At 40.2% G+C, this 23,513-nt stretch overlaps 1 protein-coding gene across 2 annotated transcripts; it reads left to right on the forward strand.

The window, feature by feature from the left end:
• The first annotated feature begins 4,651 nt into the window (after window positions 1–4,651).
• dnajb6a (DnaJ heat shock protein family (Hsp40) member B6a) lies at window positions 4,652–23,393 on the forward strand. 2 transcript variants are annotated; one of them, XM_083782305.1, is made up of 10 exons: window positions 4,652–4,812; window positions 5,807–5,901; window positions 8,460–8,569; window positions 9,874–9,936; window positions 10,093–10,215; window positions 11,975–12,124; window positions 14,614–14,818; window positions 17,494–17,564; window positions 21,364–21,489; window positions 22,258–23,393. In XM_083782305.1, exons 2-10 carry the CDS (start codon window positions 5,837–5,839, stop codon window positions 22,323–22,325), a joined length of 981 nt encoding a protein of 326 aa, XP_083638431.1. In that variant the 5' UTR covers window positions 4,652–4,812; window positions 5,807–5,836; the 3' UTR covers window positions 22,326–23,393. The 2 variants fall into 2 exon arrangements, with proteins under 2 accessions (XP_083638431.1, XP_083638432.1); XM_083782306.1 differs by lacking the exons at window positions 21,364–21,489; window positions 22,258–23,393 and having other exon boundaries at window positions 17,494–18,578.
• Window positions 23,394–23,513: the final 120 nt, after the last annotated feature.

Below are 23,513 nucleotides of genomic sequence, written 5' to 3' on the forward strand. Positions count from 1 at the left end.
TTAAAGAAATGCTTTTTATTTTTAATATTGTTTTCAATTAGATCTGTAATTTTCAGGCCATTTCTTCTCTGTGCCTTAAATGATTCAGGTTAACACTTGATCACAGCACTAAAACAAAGCAATACACATTCCATTCCAAGATTCCATTTGCTGGAGGCAGGTCAGCCACCGTATAAAATCGTTTGTGTTCAATTTATTTTAATTTGTTTTCATATATTGATTGCATATTGATTTATTATTTTCATTAGTCTATCATTTCTTTTTTTGGAATTGAAAATAGTTTAGTCTGATTATAACGTGGTTTAACAACATACTGTACATAGTATGTTTCACACAGCTTTGGACTTCTCATTCCACGGTACAACATATTACACTATTCTCAGCCAGGCACAAAGACACCTTATTTATTGACATTGATTTAATAGAACACTTCTTCTTTTTTCCCCCTGGATCAACATCTTGCCAATTGCTTTGCTGGACTGTGGCAAATCCATCACTTGCTCTATGCCCTGTAAATTTAATCCTGTATCCTAATGGTTATCTCCTTGTCTGTGTGATGTTTGTAAAATCAGCCTCTTGTCGTGTACAGCCCAGTTTAGGGCTCTTCATAACATGTAAATGCCTCTTGTCATTGTCAGATGACTGTCAGATTTAATGTGATCTAAATATTAAATTTACTTATACTGCGATACAATAAGATGGAAACAAAGATATAGGGTCAATTCATTTATTTGTGTTATCATTCTGGGGTTTCTGCGTATGTATAATGCTGCACTCAGTTAAAACAAATTTTACATTTGAGAGATGGCAAATCATCTCAAGATTCAAAGGGGTTTCTTTATCACTAAAATTGTTCGTGGCGAAATGTTAGGGTGACATGCTCCACAGACTGTGTTAATAGTAATGTATAACAAGATATACTAGGTATATATTATAAAACGGGTTCATATGAATGGACATTAATACTAATGATAATTGATTGGGGTCATCTAGCATGTTAATTTGCCTTCACCCAATAAAAAAACAGTAAGTGAAGGGCTGATATCTTTCAGAGCCATAATATTAGTATACCGGTACTACTAGTTTGTATACACAAAGCCTTTACAATCTTATTCTTAGTGAACAGCAGTCAGCCAGTGCATCTTTAAATGTGTGTTATGTCTCATGTGTAAGCTAGATCTTTATGTAGCATTGCTTCTATGAGACAGAAATTGCAATGGGTAGCAACTTCTAGCAAGGTACAAAAATGGACGATGAGAGATTTTAAAAGGATCATGAACTCAGAGGTATAGTCGGCGAAAACTAGAGTTCTCAACAGCCCCGAAAATGAAGGCCCGGCCCTACCTGGGTCCTCATCAAACCATGTACATTGTACACTCAAGACACTGCCACCGCTGCCACCCTTAGATCTCCATATATGGAGCTGACCTGTTCTGACATTCCATATGTTGATCTGACCTCATCAAACACTCAAGACACACTCCATATATGACCTGTGCCATATATGGACCTGGGCGAGGTCGCTTCTCGCCCTCAGGCTGGTATTATATGCAATTAACAAAAATAGTAATACATAACTCTGTTATGTATTTTTGTTTGTCACTGATGTTTTATGTGTGGCTGCAGCTGGGGTGAAAGCCCAAGACAAATTTCCGGTTCAGCATAAACCTTTTCACACCATCATGTTTGGTACTGTGGGATGTGTAGGCAGGGCAGTAACTAGACAGAGAGAGAGAGAATGTAATACAAGCACCAATACAAATCATTGTATGCACACTATAGGCCTACTCTACACTGCTTACACATCGGTACATAGAAATTCTGTTATATATACAGAGTAACAAACTTCAATTCAATTACATTTGAATAAATTGCTGCTACGAATGTTTTGTATACTAAGTGAATGCAAAAAAAAAGAACTGCTGTCAACTTTCAAAAGTATAAAGATAACGTATCCTATCCTATATATATGGATGTATAACTATCTCTGCCAGAAAATGCAGCAGTAGATGGGGAAGATGAAGAGAAGAGTTGTGTAATTTCACAGAGTTCAACAGGAATGTTTAAAAGTATTTTGTTGTGATTTTACATTGAAAGAAAAAGGGATGTTGTGATATGGGCTATGATTTATAACAGCCACTAGATGGCAATATATACTAGATGACTACATACTACTGCTATATCTAGACCAGTTGTTCCCAAACTTTGTCACGTCAAGGTAAGGACCTCTAAATTGACACTAATTAGCCCCCTCCCCGTTTAATTTCAAGGACCCCCAGTTAATGGCATTTCTATCTCTGCCACCCGTAGATCTCCATATATGGAGCTGACCTGTTCTGACATTCCATATGTTGATCTGACCTCATAAAACCCTGTACACTCAAGACACGCTCCATATATGGCCAGTACAGAATTAATTTGATTATGTTGATCTGACCCCCGGCCCCCATCATGCCCATGCCAAAGCGCCAGCACTCGCTGCTCGCCCAGCAGTCTGCCTGGCGGACGCGACCTCGCCCTTTAGGACGAGGCCGCTTCTTCTTGCCCTCAGGGTGTCTTACTGTAAATAATGTATTTTATTTATGGCAGTATATATTTCTGCTGTTTAATCACAAGGGACACCTTCAAAGTAACTTTTAAACTGTTATATTATCAAATTTTAGCTATCTCATTTTTAGGATTACTGTGTCATCGTCTCATCTAGTCTGTGGTCACATTACAATGCTGCAGAGATTGAGGGACAGAATATAAATAAGTAAATGGCTGGTTTAGGAAGGTCAGTGTGATTAGGAACAGTGACAAGTAAACCAGTGGTTTATATAATTTAACTCTGAGAGAGTACAAATCTCAGAGTTACAGACCCATAAGGGTCCATTTGGTTCCAAACTATCATTTAGCTGGGGACCCCCTGCATGGAACTCCGTCAAGGACCACTGGGAACCACTGCAGTAAACACTTAACAGTGTTCAGTGTTCTGACCCCTTCATGCCAAAGCGCCAGCACTCGCCCAGCAGTCTGCTGTCACCCAGGCGGATATGTTGATCTGACCCCCCATTCCAAAGCGCCAGCGCTCGCCCAGCAGTCTGATGTCACCCAGGCGGATCACGCCCTCAGGCGTCTTACTGGTATATTTGCAGTAGAATAGATAACAGTAGCACAATTTGAAATTTGTACCCTATATGGCCAGAAAGATTTTGCCAAATTTAGGAAGCGTCAGTGAATCCTCGCTATGAGTCTGGCCGTGCCAGGCTAAGAAAAATGATCTGAACAGTAGTCTGTGTGTTTGACTAGAGTTTGACTGCATGGATAGCTGAATTCCAATATCCAAAATCTCGGCCACTCACTCACTCACACTTGGGTCACTCCAGCATGGTCAAGTTACGGTGAAATTGGTGACCGGCTGTAGACATAACATAATGTAATAAATCATTGCGGTTTGTTTATTAGCAGAGTTTTATCTAGCACTATTTAGGCCACATATTTAAAGACCCCATGAAAGTTATGTGAAGTCGACAAGATGGTCACATATTTCAGTATAGGTCACCAATTTCACTGTGGCAAGTGTAAGTGGTAAGTGAGTGAGTGGCCGAGATTGTGGGTACTGAGACAACATGTATAGTCCATGAAGGAATTGACATCACAGCCACTTTGAAATATTAAAATATCTAAAAACACTGATATTACACACATACAAACCCCAGGAAAGTGTTTCTTGTGCCCTAAACATCATCTGGTTGCAAAAGGGGTGAAGTGGCCCTTTAATGGTGTTCATTGTTTTGCAGGCTTATAGCCTACATATATTATTATCCAAACATTATGAAAGCAGAAAAACATTGCAAGGGGTGATCAATGACTTCACATTAAATGGTATTTACCACTGCGCACGCACACACACACACACACACACACACACACACACACACACACACACACACACACACACACACACACACACACACACACACACACACACACACACACACACACACACACACAATCCCCCCCACCGCTCCCCCCCTTTTCCCCTCGCTGTATATGTATCTTTTCCCTTTTTGCTTCCTATATGATGAATTCCTGTTCTGTTCTTTAACTACATAGAAGTGTCTATTTGTATGTCTCTAAATGTTTTGATGAATTGAACAATGTGGACCCTGTTGTAAACAAGTGTAATGCTTAATTGGGTCGTCCACTCACAGTTAACAGTCTTTGTATTGAGTTTGTGCTTGAAATGTACTGTAATTCTACAAACTGTTAATAAATATTTCAATCAATCAATCAAAACACACACACACACACACACACACACACACACACACACACACACACACACACACACACACACACACACACACACACACACACACACACACACACACTCTTACCAAAAACAAAGCAACGTGTAAATATAAATAAAACCAATCAATCAATCAATCAATCAATCAATCAATCAATCAATCATTCAATCAATCAATCAATCAATGGATACAGTCAGTACTAGGCACTAGGCAGGCAGGCTCTATCTCTGGTGACGCAAGGTTCAGCAGTCACATCATGTGGGTCCCTCCCACGCGTGTGTGACAGACGGCGACGGGGGCCAAGCAGGAGCCAATCCAACGCGAAGGCCCACCGGAAAGCTGTAACCACTGCCACAGGACGTTGCGTCAAATCTCAAACAACCGTCCTCCAGCTAGGCTGCTGACCATGACGAAAACCCCCAGCTAGGTTCTCTTCTAGAAGCAGAAAAACAACAACACGTTTCATATTGTTACATTTTCATCAGTGCGCGGAGAAACTGGACTGCGTGTTGGACAGGTAAACTGACAGAATGGGCGCCGCGGCTCTTTGCTGCTGCCCTGGTGCAATCGGCTAGCAGCAAATGCTAGCTTAATTACCTGCTTTCTTTAAACGGGGATAACGTTAGCCATCGCAAACAAAAAAAACAACATCACAATAATTTAATCGAAATGTTTTTTCATTCGAGCTGCTTCTTTTTTTTTAATTTGTCAGACAAAATACGCCGTATATCTATCCAGAAATACTGCACAGTGGTGACAGTTGGAGGTGTGTGCCAAGCTGTCCTTTGTTTGGTTCAGTGGATGGATACTTAGTCTGCAGAGCAGCACAGTCTACCAATGACAGTAATGTTACTGTATTGACATCACAAATCAGCAATTATTTACTGTTACAGTCGAGACTTGGATCATGTAACGTCACTAACGTGCCATCGTCAATTTCAGTTTTTGCAACCAAAGTAAAGTAGTGCTACTAGTCATTGCAGTTTGCTTTGCTAGTCATTGCAGTTTAACACAAAATCATTGCATCCCATCTTGAATGCACACTGTGCCTCACTATATCGGAGTTGTCCCAGGCCAGCACCATAATACTGTGTAATACTTATGCAAGCTTACATGTTATCCGATCAGAAGAGATAACTCAGGATAAACTAGATGAACAGAGAATAGCTGGCTACAGTTTTACGTTCCTTGAATTTAAGTACATCCAACATTTATGACTTGTGTGCTGGGCTAGTACCTCATTTATTTTTTATCAGTCTATTATACTTTAATAAGAAAGTTGAAGGAATCTTTGGTGTGCGTTGTGGGGCCAACCATGGTCAAAATATGTTTACAAGGATATTGACATGGTGCATTGGACATAGAAGACTCACATGAGTGAAAATGCACATTCCATGTTATGTGACAGTAGTCTGTGACAGATATCAGACAAAGTTCTAATCTAGATTTTTGTTATTGCAAATCCTGCCAGCCTAACTGTTATGCCATGTTTTATCTTAAAACTTCTCCAGGCTTGTTGAAGATTGTCCTCGCCTCTCATCATGGTGGAATATTACCAAATATTAGGTGTGCGGCGAGATGCAACTGGAGAAGACATAAAGAAAGCGTGAGTGGAGTATACTTCATTCTAGTGGTGGAGCTCCTACTGTCTGTTTTTTTCCCCCCTTTACCTTTTTTCTCCAAGTTTAGGGAGTAATTTATTTGTTTAGTTCTGTCAATGTCCCTGTTCTTGACCTTAGCTTAGTTGTATAATTGACATAACTCCTCCAACCGCAGCTAAAGTGGCAATGAAAGCATTATTGCCTTAATCTTAACATTTGGAGTTTTGATCTATGAACAAAACGGTTTCACAAGAACAATGTTGATTTGCTGAAAAAAGAATAGAATAAAGTCATAAAGTAGTCATAGTCAAAGTCATAAAGTCATCAGCAATAGCCTTCCTAAGTTTCTGTTTCCTTGTAGAGACCAATGTATAGCTGATTACACATGTATGTGTAAAAAAAAAAGTTTTTCAGTGAATCTCTCACACAAACATTGTTCTTAATTTCTAGTAGTTTATAGGTGAACTATAGTGGCCAGTTTACAGTAACGTTATTCTTATCCCTACATAGAAAGATCAAACTATAATGCTGGTTTTATGACTTTATTATTATTACACAGAGGATGTTAATTTTTGACAGTGGCAGAAATGTGTATTATAGCCCTATCACTGTATATTTTGTATATATTTTTTGTATTGTCAATCTATTTTATTTTTCATTTCATTGTTTGAAATTATTTTCATTATATGTATGTAGTGCAATCTGTGGGACAAGTTCCAAAAACATTTCGTTGCTTGTACCTTTGTAAGTCAGTGACAAATAAAAAAGGTTGCTCGAGTGGCGACTCGGTAAAGTGCCTGGCTGCCCACCAACGCGGAGGTTGTTGGTTCGAACCCACGGTGGGCGGTGGTGCATCCGGCTTTGTCCAGCGTCTATCTACACAAACACAATTAGCCCATGTTCAGGGTAGGGAAGCCGGGCGGGAAGAGTGATAATTGTCTCTGCGCATAATCCTACGGGCTGGGGCAATAGCCTTCCTAAGTTGTCAGCGGGGAGTATTGGGTGGGAGGAGTAGGACGAAGGATACATCCTCCCGGTGGGCGCTCCTCATTGGTAGGTAAGTCAGTAGAGTAGGATGACAACACAGACATGTGGGTTGGGGAGAAATCAATTGGAATAACAACTAAATGGGTGAGAAAAGGTTGGTAAAAAAAGCAACAAAAGTGGAAAACGTGAAATAAAAAAAACATCTTTGTCCCGTCTGCAACAGAAAACTTCTGTTCATCACAATTGCATATAATTTAATTTAATAATCCTGTGCACTTTAAGGCTCATACATAGTCTGGATTTTCGGTGGTGGGGTGACCACCAAACTACAACATGACGTCACGAGCCGCGGTGAAGAGCAAACCACCGCCACCGCCACCGCTCCAGCCCTTCTCTCTGTTTTTACTCACCACCGCTCAACGTTATTTCAGCTCCGGTGGTCAGCTCACCACCGGAGCGGTGGTCACCTCACCACCGAAATTCCAGACTATGAATAGGCCTTTACACACCTTTTGCATGCGCATTACTGTATCCTTACTGTCCTTACAGTCATCTAATGTGGAATTAGAGTGACATCACATGATGGAACTTTAATGAAAAAATACTAAACAATACAAGAAGAGCAACATTTAATCAAACTACTACTAATTTATATAGCGCTTTTCTTGGTACTAAAAGTTAGTAGAGGATTTAATTGATTATATCAAGATCCTGCAAAGCAATTAGTATTGTTGGTTGTCATTGTCACACACCACAGTAGAATGTGTTATAAACCAACCAGTCAGAATCATGACAAATAAGCATTATTTCTAGTCACTTTGCTCTGAACCCTGGGGGCGTGTCCGTCAGAGGCACTAAAATCACTCCCATTCATGGGAGAACAGAGAGAACATGCTGGTTTGCCCCTCCCCCACCCAGTGAAACTGACCGACTCACTGGAAAATGGCTCTGATGAATGTCAACCCATGATTTAGCCCTGCCCCAAAAACATCAACTGAAAAATGGTTTAAGACATTACCTTTTAGCATGTGTTAAGAGCATATGGTCATGGTGGTCTGTGTTATGAACTGTCTTATCGTACACAATCATTGTTTAGTTAACATCATTGACTGTATTCCATAAACATTCTAGCCTGGAATCCAGACTGTGTTCAGCGTTTCTTTTTTCTTTCTTCACTTCGCTTCTCAATCTGGGAAGCTTCCATGATTTCAGAAGGTCACCTGTTACGTAGGCACTTCATTGCTGATTGGATAGTGCTCCACGAATCACAGTAGGAAGGGAAGTGACTTGAATTTGACATTGGAAGGCTTTGGTCCCGCCATGCCTACAGAGTACAGACCGTTACATCGGTAGGCTCTGGTCCCAGTATGTCAAGTAGACATACTTGACATACTGTCGGGCTGTGTTGTCAGACTAGTATCACCATGTGCATTCAGCAATGCAACATACTGTAGCAATGTTTCAGAATAGCAAATAGTTTTGATGTCATTGGTAATAACATAAAAGGTTCTACCACACTCTTTCATTTTCATCATGATTTTTCTAAGACTGCTGTTCTCCCCCATACCCCATCCAGGTACAGAAAGCTGGCCCTGAAGTGGCATCCAGACAAAAATCCTGAGAACAAAGATGACGCAGAGAAGAAGTTCAAGGAACTTTCTGAGGCTTATGAAGTCCTGTCAGACGGTCAGTAGTACAATTATAGAAGGCAGACCCGGCTGCTATTCTAGAAGGCTGTGGCCAGTTTGTGCGATTGAATCACTTGAGCTCAACCCACCAGGAAAATGGGTGTTACCTTAGGTGCTATTTACACGAGGATGGTGTTCATAGAAAACGGCAAAATAAAGTACCGTTTGCTGTGGTTGTTTAGACGAGAACCGTGTTCTCATGAGGTGAAAACGCAACAAAGTGAAACCACCTTCCCGAGTGGAAATCTTTGAGAACGCCGTTTTATCCCTTCTCCGTGTAAACGGGCAAAACGGTGAATCCGCAAAACTTATGACATCATGGCTCACGTTGGCTCACAGCGCATTACATTGATGCAGAGCCATATAATTATGATATAATGGAGTTCCTGAACAAGCCTCCCTCCTCGCCTACAAAGTGCTGCTCATCAGCGATGGTGAATGTACAACCATGATGTAAATAAGCCTTGTGATAGCCACGGCAGCAGCGTTTATGTAGCCTAATGTATTATAAAATATATACCATCCCGTGGCGCTTTTGCCTGTCGGTGTCAGCCCAGAGCAGTGTTGCGCCGCTTGCACTGTTTTTTGGCAAATCTAAGCTAGCAAATTTAAGACCATCTCTTCAAAATAAGAGTATCTAGAGTATTGAAAAAAAGTTTAATTTGCACATTAAAACTACAAATTAAGCATTTAAATGATGCTATAAGACACACATTATGTTTCTGTGTTATTTAATTACTTATTTTTACACAAACATAATGTGTGTCTTTACAATAGCTGTAATGTAATAATAATACTAATAATGTAATGTAATCATTATTTAATTAACGACACTTTTATTCTGAAAGCAACCGGATGTCTTAAATTTGCTAGCTCTCAAACAGGAAGTTCTAGATTTGCCAAAAAGACGGAGCCGTGTTGCGCAAGCCGGGGTTCTTATTCTTTTACGTGGGTGACCTGTCTATTTGGCAGCCCGTTATCGCCACCTAGCGACATTATAGCATAATAGCACATTATAGCATAACGTGTGCGTTCTCGTGTAAAGGGTAAGAAAAAATGATGAACGCAACGGGACTTTGCCATTTTCTATGAACACCATCCTCGTGTAAATAGCACCTTAGTGTGTGTGTGTGTGTGTGTGTGTGTGTGTGTGTGTGTGTGTGTGTGTGTGTGTGTGTGTGTGTGTGTGTGTGTGTGTGTGTGTGTGTGTGTGTGCGTGTGAGAGAGATACAGAAAGATGTGTGGTTTCTCTTAAATATTCTGTAATAATTCTTCCTTCTACTGTGTCTACTTCTCCCTCAGCCAACAAGAGAAGCTTATATGACCGCTATGGCAAAGAAGGGCTGACGCAAAGTAATGGAGGAGGTAAAGTGACATCCCAACTCCTTAAAGCTATTGTCAGTGAAACCACTTTGTGCAGATGCATTGCATGCAACCTAACAGTTGGATTGGAACCAGCAATAAGTGGATGTTTGGTCCACATTTTCTACATCTCTTAACTGTGAAATGTTAATATTTCAGGAGGACATTACCACAACGGAGACCACTTCCACAACGGAGACCACCATTTCACATTCCGCAACCCAGAGGATGTATTCCGGGAGTTTTTTGGGGGCACAGACCCATTTGGTGCTGATTTCTTTGGTTAGTCTCTTTCCTTTTGAATTACACACACACACACACACCCTCTGGGGAGAGGGTGGCTTTATTCACTTATTCATGACTGCCTTTTTGTGTAAAGTGTTCTGGGTATGCAGCTCGGGCATGTGTGTGAAGTTGCAAAAGGAAAGAACAGCATGGCGTTGCAGATGTTTTATCACGACAGTCCATACATATATAGTTGCCAAAATGTATGCAGATGAATGTCTGCAGGGTGGGGGTCCACCTGAACATACAGACTGAGTGGATGTCCACCTAAGAGATCCACATGTCAGTTGTTATTTATCCATGGGCAGTGTTGTCTGTAAAATGTGTTTGGCACGCTTTGAGTATTCTTCCAGCACACTAGAATAGATGGACTATGAAAGCTCACAAAATTCCACAGGCACACTGCGGTATTGTCCGTCCACATACTTGCCTGCTTTTTTCAACACTATGTAAGCACTGGTCTGTCTCCAATTCCCTGCTACTACACTAAACCTGACATCAGACTACAGAAATCTCTCAAAGGAGAAATGGTAGCCTTTGCTAAGGCGCAAAGTTTCCATAAGCCGGTATATGCCAGTAATTGGCCATTAATGTTAACTTGTATTGCTCTCTATTGTACACTTTATGACAGTTCCATATAGTATCCTTTACGGCAACACACATGATTGGCAATGTATGTGTGGTTTCCCGACAGCCCCTCATGTGATACAATAAACACAGAAAAACACACACAGCCACACAAAGGCCTGGAGTTGCGCAGTGTTGTGACAGTGAAATGGACATGATCTCTTGTGACCAACATGAAACGGGGAGCAATAACAGATCTGTCACGTATTGATCACATTGCAGCAGTAGAGTAAAGACTAATGCCAAGCCATGATCTTCTGTTATACTCATATGGCAGCTCAAAGTCGTACAATATGCAACAAAATGACATTCATCAATTTATTGCAATGAGCTAGTTGCTTCAGTCTGTAAAAGCCCTGATTTTGGAGCCTACAGTATGTGGATTTAAGAGTCGGAAGACAAGCAGGCACTCGAGGAGCAAAGTCATAGAACAACTTGGTCACACATTGCTGGCAAGTTACTTTCTTGGCATCATGAAACAGTAAACAGTTATTGACAGTTATTATGTAGGTTGGACAAAGTCAGAAACGTGCTCAACCTGCTTGGTTTTATACTTTGTTGTATCACAGTTTCACAATACAGCTTCCAAAAAGAAGATCTACAAGCCGACATGGCGCAAGCTTCTAGATCTGTTGATAGCTTGTAGATATAGTAGCCTATATCACTCAGTCCGTCTTGACTACTTTTCTGTTCTTTTTGGCAAGCTACAGAGTCGATAAATAATTCTTTATAGGAAACTAATGCAGGAACAATGCAGAGCATCTACGATGGTGGAAAGAAGCGCTGCTGCGCTACAGTATCAAGGTATAGCGGTTAGTTGGGTGGTGCACAAGCACATAGCCTGTCTGAAGGCATGCACTTGTTATTGTATTACATTATGATGACCCAGTGATGTTGAAAAGTTTTCAATGTCTTTTTTTTAACCATACATTATCCCCGCCTAAGCACTTATCATTCACAACCATCGCACTGAGATACAGATTCACACACTTAACCCAGTTGCTATGATTTATTTTCCTGAATAAACTGTGGTTGTTGTACCCTATTTTTTGTGACTTTTAAAGAGTTAACCTGTGCTCCCTCGTAACTCTTTCTCTGTCAATCTGTTAACCCTACCATTACTCTCCAGGTGGTGATCTGTTTGGTGATGATCCGTTCTTTGGTGGGGGGCGACGGCACCACCACAGTCGGGTCAGTCGGAGTCGGACAGGCGGTCCTTTCTTTGGAGGCTTTGGTGGTTTCCCTCCCTTCGGTGCTGGCTTCTCTCCCTTTGACCCAGGTACAGAATAGAGCAATGTAAACCAAAGATAACTAGAAAATTTGCAATTTAAAAAAATCGCAGAGTGTGGTTGCCGCAGTGGCTTACATATGCCCCTCCCACTAATATTGCCAGCCAATTACAATTTCAAGTCACGCCTTAGATCATGCGTAAGTAATTCGGAGGGGATTTAACCGCCAAAATTCATGTTTTTGCGACAAACGGTTACATTTCTCGCATTTGCGGCGCCCCTATGGATGAAAATGGAATTGCTTTTAGAACTTGGTTGATTGAACCACCCCGGACATGTGATTGGAATTTGGGATGGATTGGACATTCCGTTCGTGATTTATGGCATTTTTGTGATATAGGCCCCTTCTACTAACTTCGGAAGACGATTACGGCCGAACGATACGCACTACCAAAATTCAGCAGTTGGTGTTTTAATCGGATAGGTCCAGAGATCATGTGTGCCGATTTCTGTGAGATTTGGACAAAATCTGTAGGAGGAAAAGCAAAAAGTGTGTTTTGGACAAAATTCAAAATGGCGGAAAATCTATCATGGCGGAAAAAATAAATTTGATTTTACGACCTACGGTTCAAGAGTTATGAGCCAAAAGGTAAAGTGGGCTGTTATAGCGCCACCATGAGGCCGACCGAGAAAATTTTAGTGTTAAATCATTTTCGGGATAATGTTGAATTTATCCTCCCAAGTTTTGTAACTATAGTGATTACAGTCTCCGAGGAACAAATACTTGAATGTGAATTTTTGCCTTTTCCCATTCATGTCAATGGGGAAATTTAATTCACTAATAAATTCATATCAATTAAACTATACAACATTTCTCTTAACAAAATACAAGCACACGATTCCCGATTTTTCCGGTCAATTTGACATATGGCTCAAGTGCGTACAGCGTACAGTGTGGGAGGTATAAAGCGTCAAAATAAAGACTACAGTGAAATAATAAAGTGTTACAGTTACTAGAGTCTGGTTGCCCTATGGGAAACCACACTAACAATGCTTTCTAGTGTCTGCATGTCCTGAAAAGTCTTAGCCTAAGCTATTGCATTTTTTTTTTTATCAAGGTATTTGGTGAAAATATTTCAATGTGAACTTTTTGCCAATAGCTCATTATTGTGATGTGGATAGTTCTTACCAATAAGAACGTTATCATTTCGGCCAAAAGCAAGGGTTAGCCCCTTCAAAAATAGAGCATGACTGCAGGTAGTGGCCGCTATCCCCCTGTGTCACAGAGTCATTTTTTCTATTGGAATTCCCATTTCTATTGGAAATCTTGGATCACATCACTGTTCCAAAAATAAACAAATCAGCCAGGCGATTTTACTCGTATGGATATGGAGCATCAGCTGACTGGAAAAAGTACAAAATCATCCAAAGAGTAAGACAAATAATAATAATCTCCAAACACATGTCAGTTTTTGTTGATTTTTGTGACGTCAGGACTTCGGTGCTCTATATTCAATTTCTAAGTTCTCTGTGTGGAAAATGTGCCACTTTCGCAACCAACTCTCGCAGGTTTGGCCGTTAATTAACACAATGTACAATGGCCATTTAAAAAAAAAATCAGGCCTCTTCCGTGGGGCCCCACTACAGCCAATAATATGCCTACTCTTTTTGGAACCTCCGCTCTTAGCGGCCGACCGTTGAGCTTTTAAGCTTCATAAGCTGCTCCTGTGAGCTAGCCAAAGCCTCTCAGGACTGGGCTGCTTGTAGTGTACGCTATCCCCTCTTTGTCAATGTTTTTTTTTACAAAGATTGTCATGCAAAAATACACAAAACTACAAGCTCACAATTAGGCATGTAACGATTCACTCAACTCACGATACGTTTCGTATCACGATATGAGGTTCACGATACAATTTTTCACGATATTAAAAAATATATTTTTTTTAAAGAAAACCGTTTTTTAAATGTTATATAATTTATCTTCCCCCTGAGATTTCTTATTTAACTACATTGCAAAAGAAGTAGCATTACTTTTGACAGTGCAGAAAGCAGAAACATAATTGCCTTCCTTGATGAGCATCAACGACCATCATCACCTGGGCACAGTCACAGACACACACAGCTCCCCTCTACAGTGCTCTACTACTGAAAGTGACTATCATTTCTCTCCAAAAGCACTTGAATATGATGGAATATGACTAAAGCACACACTAGCCCCCCTAAAAAAATATATATATATATATAGATTTTTGTATTTTAATGAATCGATTCATATCGTCGGGATTAATATCGATATATATCGATATACGATATATCGTTACATGCCTACTCACAATGCATTGCGATGCATTATGGATCTATTTTTGGTATTTTGAAAAAAATAAAGGAACATTTAAACTCTTTTCCCTGGAGAAGACTGCATGTAGCCTCACAACACTAAGTCAAAACACTTTTCATCTGGTTTCACTTGCTTCATTAATCTATTATAACGTGGGGCTGTGTAAAGGACTTACATCCGGTCCATTCCCTCTGTCCTCAGGCTTTGGTTCTTTCGGTCCTATGGGCTCCATGGGCCACATGGGTCACATGACCTCCATGGGCAGTCTGGGAGGAGGCTTCACCTCCTTCTCGTCCTCTTCCTTCGGGGGAGGCGGAGGTGGTGGTGGGGGGGGCATGGGAGGCAACTTCCGCTCCGTCTCCACTTCCACCAAGTTCATCAACGGCAGAAAGATCACCACAAAGAGGTACACGATTGCTGTTCATGACTGGCTATTAGGACTGCAGCTAGCCATTATTTTATTTTCTCTATCGATTACGTTTTCAATTAATCGAGTAATCAAGAAGCACTTGTTTAAATTATTTTTTTAATTGAAATTTTCTTTATCGCTAATTTCTATTAACTTTTTCTCTGCTTTCTACGATTATAATCGTAGCTAAAGGTGCCATCTCCGTACATGTTTGTAGACGACTGTATACCGTATATGAAAGTGGCGAATGTCAATATACCTTTTAGCATTGCTCCGGTTGCTATGGGGAGCCTCCGTCCTCACCAGCTATGGCGTTTTTAAATCCAGCTCCATTGAGCTTCCATTATAACAGGATTTTCAAAGCCTTGTATCTCTAAATCTTCGAGCGATGTCCGTGGTGAGCTGTCGCGCATACCGACGTTCATAAATCATTTGTGAGTTTGTATCGCATCGCTGCGCAAATGTAACTGCTTGTATCGAGACCTAAGGGGTATGAGCTAATGCTAACATTCACTGTGCTCACAACAGCAGCCCCTACCTCACTGAATAACCCGGAAATGAAACAAGGATGGTAGAGTGAGAGCAGACGAGTGGCACAGCTTAAGGCTCATACATACTCCAGTTTTTGGTGATCGCTTATCACCGTTTTAGGTGATAGCTTATCACCTAAAACGGTGATAAGAGTTGAGGCCATCATACTCGCGGTGATGTCCTTAAGGATTGACCCTGCCTCCCTGTGGTTTACCCAACTTCTAGACCAATCAGTGAACGGGGTGATAGCTCCAGAGTGAAAAGACTTGTCTCATAGTAAAAACAGAGAGATGGGTCTGTGTCCGCAGTGATAGCTGATCATCACTGCGACTGACGTAATGGTGTAGTTTTCCAACCCTTTAAAAACTGAAAACTCTGAGATGAGAGAATGAGAGAGAGAGAGATAGTCTCACCTGTGGTCTGCTAATCATAATGTCTTCATGGCTCCAGATGAAAAAGGTGAGTCACATATCACTTCCACAGTTCTGTTGCAGGGTGTCACTCATGATAGAAGAACATACAGTGTCAATCTGTTATAATCTGCATAATGTTGTACACCACAGTGATAACCTATCACCAAAAAAAGAGTATGTATGAGCCTTTAGGTGTGCTTATGCTACCACCTACTGGCAGTAATGTGTGTTGAATGTGACGACCTGTAAATTCAGATGGATTTTGTTTGACTGTCACTGTCAAGTGTTTTAATCGTTTCCTCAGATCGCTCTGAAAGTAATCCCAACGATATAGTTCACCTCTGTCATGGTTATAGTTGTGGTGTGGACCTTTACTGCTGACGTTGTATTAGGAATCATTCTTAAGATGTTATTTATTTAGTGTTTTAGCTTGGCTCATCCCTGGTGGACCCTCTTGTAAGCAAGTGTAATGCTTTATGGTGTTCACTCACAGTTAACAGTTTTTGTATTGAGTTGTGCTTGAAATGTACTGTAATTCTGCAAACTGTTAATAAATACTTCAATCAATCAAAAATCAATCAATCAATGCTAGTGAATACATCCACCATGCCAGTTTGGCAGTAACCCACTACTACTATGCACTACGAATTGTCAACTGCTCACTGAAAATTGACACTTTCAGTTGACTAAGGAAATTCCTGTTCGGGGACAGCTGTAACGTATATACAGTACATCTTACCTTGCTCTGCTGAACTGAAGAGAAAGTGACACCTGGAAAACTCCCCCTCTTCACCATGAAACACTTTCAAATGATTCACAGTAATTAAATGTGCACGATTATGAAATTATGACCAATATCCAATCTCCGATTATTTGCAGGGTCATATCTGCCGATACCGATTCCGATTATACAGAGGACCACAGTGGAAACAAGCCTAGGCCCTAGGGGCTTTGCCCAAAGCCTAATCAATAAATAGCCTATACTATTTTCCAAGTGTCTGTTTTCACAACTGAATGAGAGGAGTACACAAATTAAATGTAGAAAAATGTAAAGTTTAAGACTTTACATCATATTTGATTTGGCTTTTGTTCTAGACTAGAGGTACTAGACACTTGATTTATATTGAAGTCATTGATGAATTTTTACATTGTCCATTTATTTATTTATTTTGCTGGTGAAAAGCGATTAAATCATCTGGATCATTTTGAGACCGATCCGATACCGATATGGCATTTCTATGGCCCATTCCGATTATGCTACCGATTTATATTGTGCATCTCTTTTTTTTTTTTAAGATATTTTTTTGCGGCTTACGCCTTTTATTGATTTTTGAAGGGACAGACAGTAGGCTGACAGGAAACGGGAGAGAGATGGGGGGATGACATGCAGTAAAGGCCGTGTCGGGTCCGGGAGTCGAACCCGCGGCACACTGCGACTGGATCACCAGTCCGGTGCCCAGACCGTTACGCTACGGCCTGGGCCATATTGTGCATCTCTAACAGTAATGCTACTATACAGCCACCACCATAGCTACTACTGCTAAAATGAGGAGGGATAAGTATATATTTGCATGCCGTCTAACATCCCACACGAGATTCTGATTCATATTCTCTCAGTTGTGTTGCTGTCGGGCAGAAACCCCTTATCTCCATATTTGTTTCGGAAATTAACGCACTACTTCGCCATCCGCCCGACAGCAACAATTTGTTCCTCTTCCATTCCTTCAGGATCGTGGAGAATGGACAGGAGCGTGTGGAGGTGGAGGAGGATGGACAGTTGCGGTCACTGACCATCAATGGTAAGGAACAGCTACTGCGTCTGGATAACAAGTAAAGAAAACGCCCTCTACCTCCATTCCTCGCACAAGCAGCACAAACACACAAATTCGAGCTTGAAACAAACACAGAAAAAGCAACAAGCAACGCTATAACAGTGCTACCATTATTTGGACGTACTTCCGGTGTTCCAAGAAAACAAAACAAAAAAAACTTTTATTTTCCTCGCCTCCTTCCCAGATTAGTGTTTGTTTCTACCTACCACAGGTCCAATGTGTTGATCTTAGATGGGGATTTTTTCTATGCATTTTGTTTAACGTATTTATGAATATGGAGCTGTCAGTATGTTTTGGCTCAGGGTGCTGTTGTCGTTTTAATAACTTGTGTTCGGGACCACAATGTTAATATGACCCATGTATAGGACAAGAGAAATCTTCCCTTCTTCATCATGTACTGTCTTCTGTATGCACTCCGCTCTCTGTTTCTGTCTCTTATCGTCCTCTTGTATTGATCTATCTATTATGCTTTCATTCCTGCTGGGCATATTGCCTTTTGACTGGTGTTTCATACAGTTGATACAACATGCATTCTGAAAATAAAAGCATGAAGTTTGCTTTTTCCCCATCTGGATATTGGAGTGTTGAACTGGATCAGAAATACACTAAACCCCAACTTTTGTTTGCTTTGACTAAACTTAGCCCTTAATCTTTATGGCTTATCTAACCTCGCCAAGTAACATTTCATTTTTGTATAAAAAAAAAAAAAGACAAAAAAAGAAAAAAAAAAAAAAAAAAATGCTGGTAGAATGTGATATGTGTTTTTTATGTCCTAAAACAAGTGGGTTTTTTTTCTCCCCCCCCCCTTCATTTAATAAGCATGTATGACAATAATTGTGAGTCTTAATGTTATAGCTGCATAACAATGCACAAATTAATGATTCTATAAATTATATATGAATAAACAAGGAATTTTGTGTACTTTGTAAAACAATTTCAAACCAATAAATATGAGTTTCATCCTTTTTTGGGGATGTGTAAGTCTGGGGTGGCTTGTGCTGTTTTTTCCCCCACCAAATCAACTGTCATTACACGTGATTGTTAAAGAAAAGAGGCAGCTGGTCTGTTGGTATTTAGAGGTTGTAACCATTGCTGTTTCATCCAAATATATTACACATAAATTAACTTGAATGTGAACGCACGGTTGATTTCGGATTGATTTATTAACCCAGAGCCCTTCCCTTCTCTGTGTTTTGCACCTGATAAAAGAGCATGCATGTAAGCACACTGGCACTAACAAAATTGTTGATTGCCTATAATCAAGTTTCTGCATGATCTGCACATCTTTCCAAGTTTCCATGCTATGCATTTTAGCTTTTTATTCAAAACGCTAAAATATACCTTTTCAACAATTACACCAACAGAAGTACTGAAGACAGTTTGAGTTGATTTAATATAGCAAATCCATGCACACCCTTAAAAATAAATTAAATTTTTAGATTTCAACCTTGCCATCACCTCCGAGGCAGTTGAGTACACTTAAAGATTTGATCACATTTGTTTTCACAACTGAAAAAACAATGTTGGGACTTTCACTGAAAATGGTTTCTTGCTGCATGGCTTTGCATTGCACAGAATGCACACTACATTCTCTCTTGTCACACCACATGGCCACATGATCAGTACAGTTTATAGAAGCGTATCTACTGCATATTCTTCCAGACAAACTCAATTAGTCTGGTCCTGTGTTCAAAAACTAAAAGCCTGATGAAAGCCTTATTTACTTGTATTTTTGCAAAGAAGCAGAGCAGTGGGTTGATGAGGTCATTAATCCAGTTTCCACTTATGTTAACCACATGAACCCTATCCTCGGAGACCACAGACATTTACATGAACCCCCATTTGGCGAAACTGGTTGATCTACAAGCTCAACGTGTCACGTTTGGTTATTTTCTGCAAAGATATTTGCGTTGAAGGGAAATACTTGGTTAAAACGAACCAGGCAGCTTTAATAGTCCCTGCCCATTATCACTGTCAATTATGTGCCCTAAAGCTTAAACAGATATTGTATATGGTGTTTGTTTCAAAACACCATGAACAAATACAAACTGATTTAGCTTTCTGAGGCATAACTTATATACAGTATATGCACTTTTTATGCCTTTATTGATAGGGAACAGTACTACGGTAATCAGACAGGAAAAGGGGAGAGGGATGGTGAGTGACACGCAGCAAAGGCCGTCGGGGTCGAACCCGTGGCACGCCGTCCGGCTGGCTTGGCGGAGATGGTTGAGCTAACTGTCTGGGCCCAGTATATGCACTTTAATCCCTTAAGGACTAATTACAAATTATAATGGGCCTCATTCACAAAGTGTTGCTATGAATTAGTATGCACAGATTTTATATACTAAAGTATTGTACATACGGTAGTCTGATTCTGCATTATTCTTTGTACGTGATTTATTTTGCGCCAGGTACACTGAAACTGATGTCTGCTCTGGGGTTCTTGTATGTGCCACAAATCATGCGTAGCTTTTATTAGAATGCCTTTTTATTCATCCAAAATCAATTACAATAGCGGTACACCCCAAATTAAAATATATTACGTGAGAAAAATGTCTGTTATAGGATTTATTGCTTGGATGCATATGGGCTCATAGACATAACAAACTTTTGTTTATTATTCAGTTGGCACTGTTTTTGCCTACAAGTAGTGACGTCGTCTGGATGAAATCTGCCCATTCCAATCGATGTAGGATAAGATATGCTTTCGCCTCTGTGATCAATATAAAAACATAAAAATCTATTGAGTAGTGTGATAGCTAATATATCCTGGATTCTAGCATAATCCTTTTCTCTTTCTTCTTTACATCAGCAAAGGTGGGCAAATCTTCAGTAGAATAGCCTTATATAATATCCTGCATTAGCCTATTATTTGTAAAACCTTGTAACCTTTTCTTCTCATATACTCACGAGAGCAATATTTAATTCACATTCAGCTAATCCGTAGCACGTGGGACTTATTTGCCAAATACACTCATCTACAAGTTGCCAAGGCGTTGCTGCAAAGCGTTGTGAGCTCTCAGATCTGTTCTTTTGATGAGCATTGACCCATAGAGTTGATCTTGGAGTCGTGTTCTCAGCACGGTGAAGTTGGTTTCATGTTGGATATTTCCGGTTGCCTTTTGGTGCGTGGAACAATGAAAATGGGGCCCAACTGTGTTTCACTCAGATGTGCATCCAACAGAACACAAGGGGGAGGAGATGTGGGTAACCGAACTAGCTCTCCCCGTCACTCCACCTGCACACATCCACGCAAGACACAAAGCACACATTCCCACTGCAGCACATTGATTCAATGACACTCCACTTCAACACTAAAATGTACAGAAGAGGAGAGATGACAATCCCGAGTCTGTAGCCACTAGCTGTGTCCGTCCGTCCCCTTCTCCAAGGAAATTGGGGATGTACTAAATGCACCATTTGGACATGCAGCCAGCGTCACACACCGAAATTAGCACATCTACATGCTCATGGGATGCATTGTGAGCTTGCAGATCAGAGAGCGACACTAGCGTGCAACTAAATCAGCTGCCCATTGACTCCTGTTCCTTAGCACCTTTGTTGAAAAGTCAGTAGCCGATCTGAGAAATGTTGTTATATTCCACCAAAAGCTAGTGATACTAGATAAAAGGATGAACCCCAATGTGCCCAATATAACCCAGCCTCGTTTTTACATAAGCACTCTCCCTATGTCATGGCACAGGGGGTCTGGTAGACCAGGTGGTTATTGGTAACTGTGAAGTTGTATTCCCTTCTCCCCCAGGCAAACCTAACGACAATACAACTGCTGTTGTAGAGACCAGAGGCAGAGTCTCCCCACACACCTCTTCTCTTACCCAAACACAACACAATTCAACCACCTCTTCCTCAAAAAGGAGCTCAGAGTCAGGTATGTACATGTCTAGTGAGTAGTGACCATGGTTACTATTTTGACCAAGCTAAGTCATGTGATTTAAAGATAAGTGTAAACCTTAAAGTGAGCAGACAACTGTTTTACTTTGTCCACAAATGTCCTGAATGTCAAAGTCAGGCTTGACCTGGGGTTAAAAGCCAGACAAAATTAACTCCTGTATCTCCTTTTGTGTTTTGTTTTCTTTTCGTTTTCTATGGCCTTATTTATTTTTACATGACTACTTTTAACTTTTTTTAACTAGAAAAAGAGAAATCTTACAAAATATGAAATGTAAAAATGATCAAACCCGTTTCATATTCAAACAAATACCAAATCGTACTGATAATACAGATTTCTTAGCAACTCACTTCCACTTCAACTCAATGCTCGAAAACCCCACTCTGTTAACATGAACAACACCTGAAAAAAGATACCTTATGCTGTAAATAAAATAGAGTTTGAAATATTTTGCCTGCAAGTGGACATTTTGACCTAAGGGTGGAGCTACAGGAGAGGCTATAATCAAGAGGGTATGTGGTCTGTGGAACATGGTTCTGCAAAGAATATTTCTAGCCAGTAGTTTCCTCAGAGCAGCCAAATGGTTGCATCATCAGCTGATGCCTTTCTGAATTTCACCACCATTCCATCATTAATTTCTAGAAGTTTCTGTCATAAAACATGATACAATCTTATCAAAAGGGAACTGAATATGCTGAACAATTGCTAAGTGTGTGGATCCACTCAGTTTGTTATATTTGACTCCAGGTCACACAGACTTGAAGAGGAAAAAACCTTTAACCCCAGAAGAGGATGCCAAGAAGAGAAGACCATAACACACACATACACACTCATTTGCATAGAGAGCAATGGTAAAAGACATAAATACTGGCGGTACAAAATGTCAATGCAATGAAGAGGTGCATGGCATAATCTTTTTAGTTCTTTGTCTAAGCTTTGTACCAATTGCAATCCCCTAACAACCAGCCAGGGGACATGTCGCCTTACAAACAGTGTCCTAGGCCTAGGGAATCTTATAAAGAAATGGCCTACATTGATAGATCAAGAGGTTGATGTCTTCTTATCAGCTTTGTTAGAAATACTTAGACTACGGTAGATTGTAGTCAACACATGCACACATAAACACACACACACACACACACACACACACACACACACACATACACACACACACATACACACACACACACACACACACACACACACACACACACACACACACACACACACACACACAGTACTTTAGAGCTTCACAACAAAACAAATATTTCTACAGTATGACACCATTTAGAACTAGAAAGGTTTCCACCCAAGAGCAAGGATATGTTGCTGTTTTATGTTTATGGAGGACATTATGTTGAGGACATTCAACATAACGAATATTAGTCTGACTGTTTGAAGGATGTTTAAGCAAACAGTGTCAGAATGTGTTATGTTACACAAATTTAAATTGTTGGCCACAGACTTTTGATAAGGAAGGGTGCCGGACATTTCTAAAAGGCCCACCATACTATTGTATTATTTTAACATTAGCTTAAAAAAACAACAAACAAGGTACAGTATCGTATAATATAAAGTGCCATTGGTGCTCAAATACAACACACATTAACCCTTTATTTACAGTTACAAAGAAGTACAGTACAAGTACAAGAAAAGTGAGCCCACATAATCACCAATCACAATGCAACCTCGGGTTAAATGTATTTAGCGATTGAAAGAGCAATTTATTTTAATGAATCCTCTTTTTTTAATAATTTGATAATATCTGAGACAATTCTTGTCTTTATTTAACTCTTCTATTTCCTATATCATCTTGTCAGTGTGTTAGAATGTGTGAAAGCATTGCCTTTGTGTTGAAAATATTAAACCGTAAAAGAATATGATGTTGGTTCGTGTTTGTGATGAGTCAGCCTGTCATCAGTTTGTTGGTTTTAGTGTACATCGAGATTCTATTTATTTGTTCACGACAAAACTTAACTGGACTTATAATTTAATTTGTCAAT

The sequence above is a fragment of the Protomyctophum parallelum genome, assembly GCF_964188405.1.
Source record: "Protomyctophum parallelum genome assembly, chromosome: 14".
Taxonomy (NCBI): Eukaryota; Metazoa; Chordata; class Actinopteri; order Myctophiformes; family Myctophidae; genus Protomyctophum; species Protomyctophum parallelum.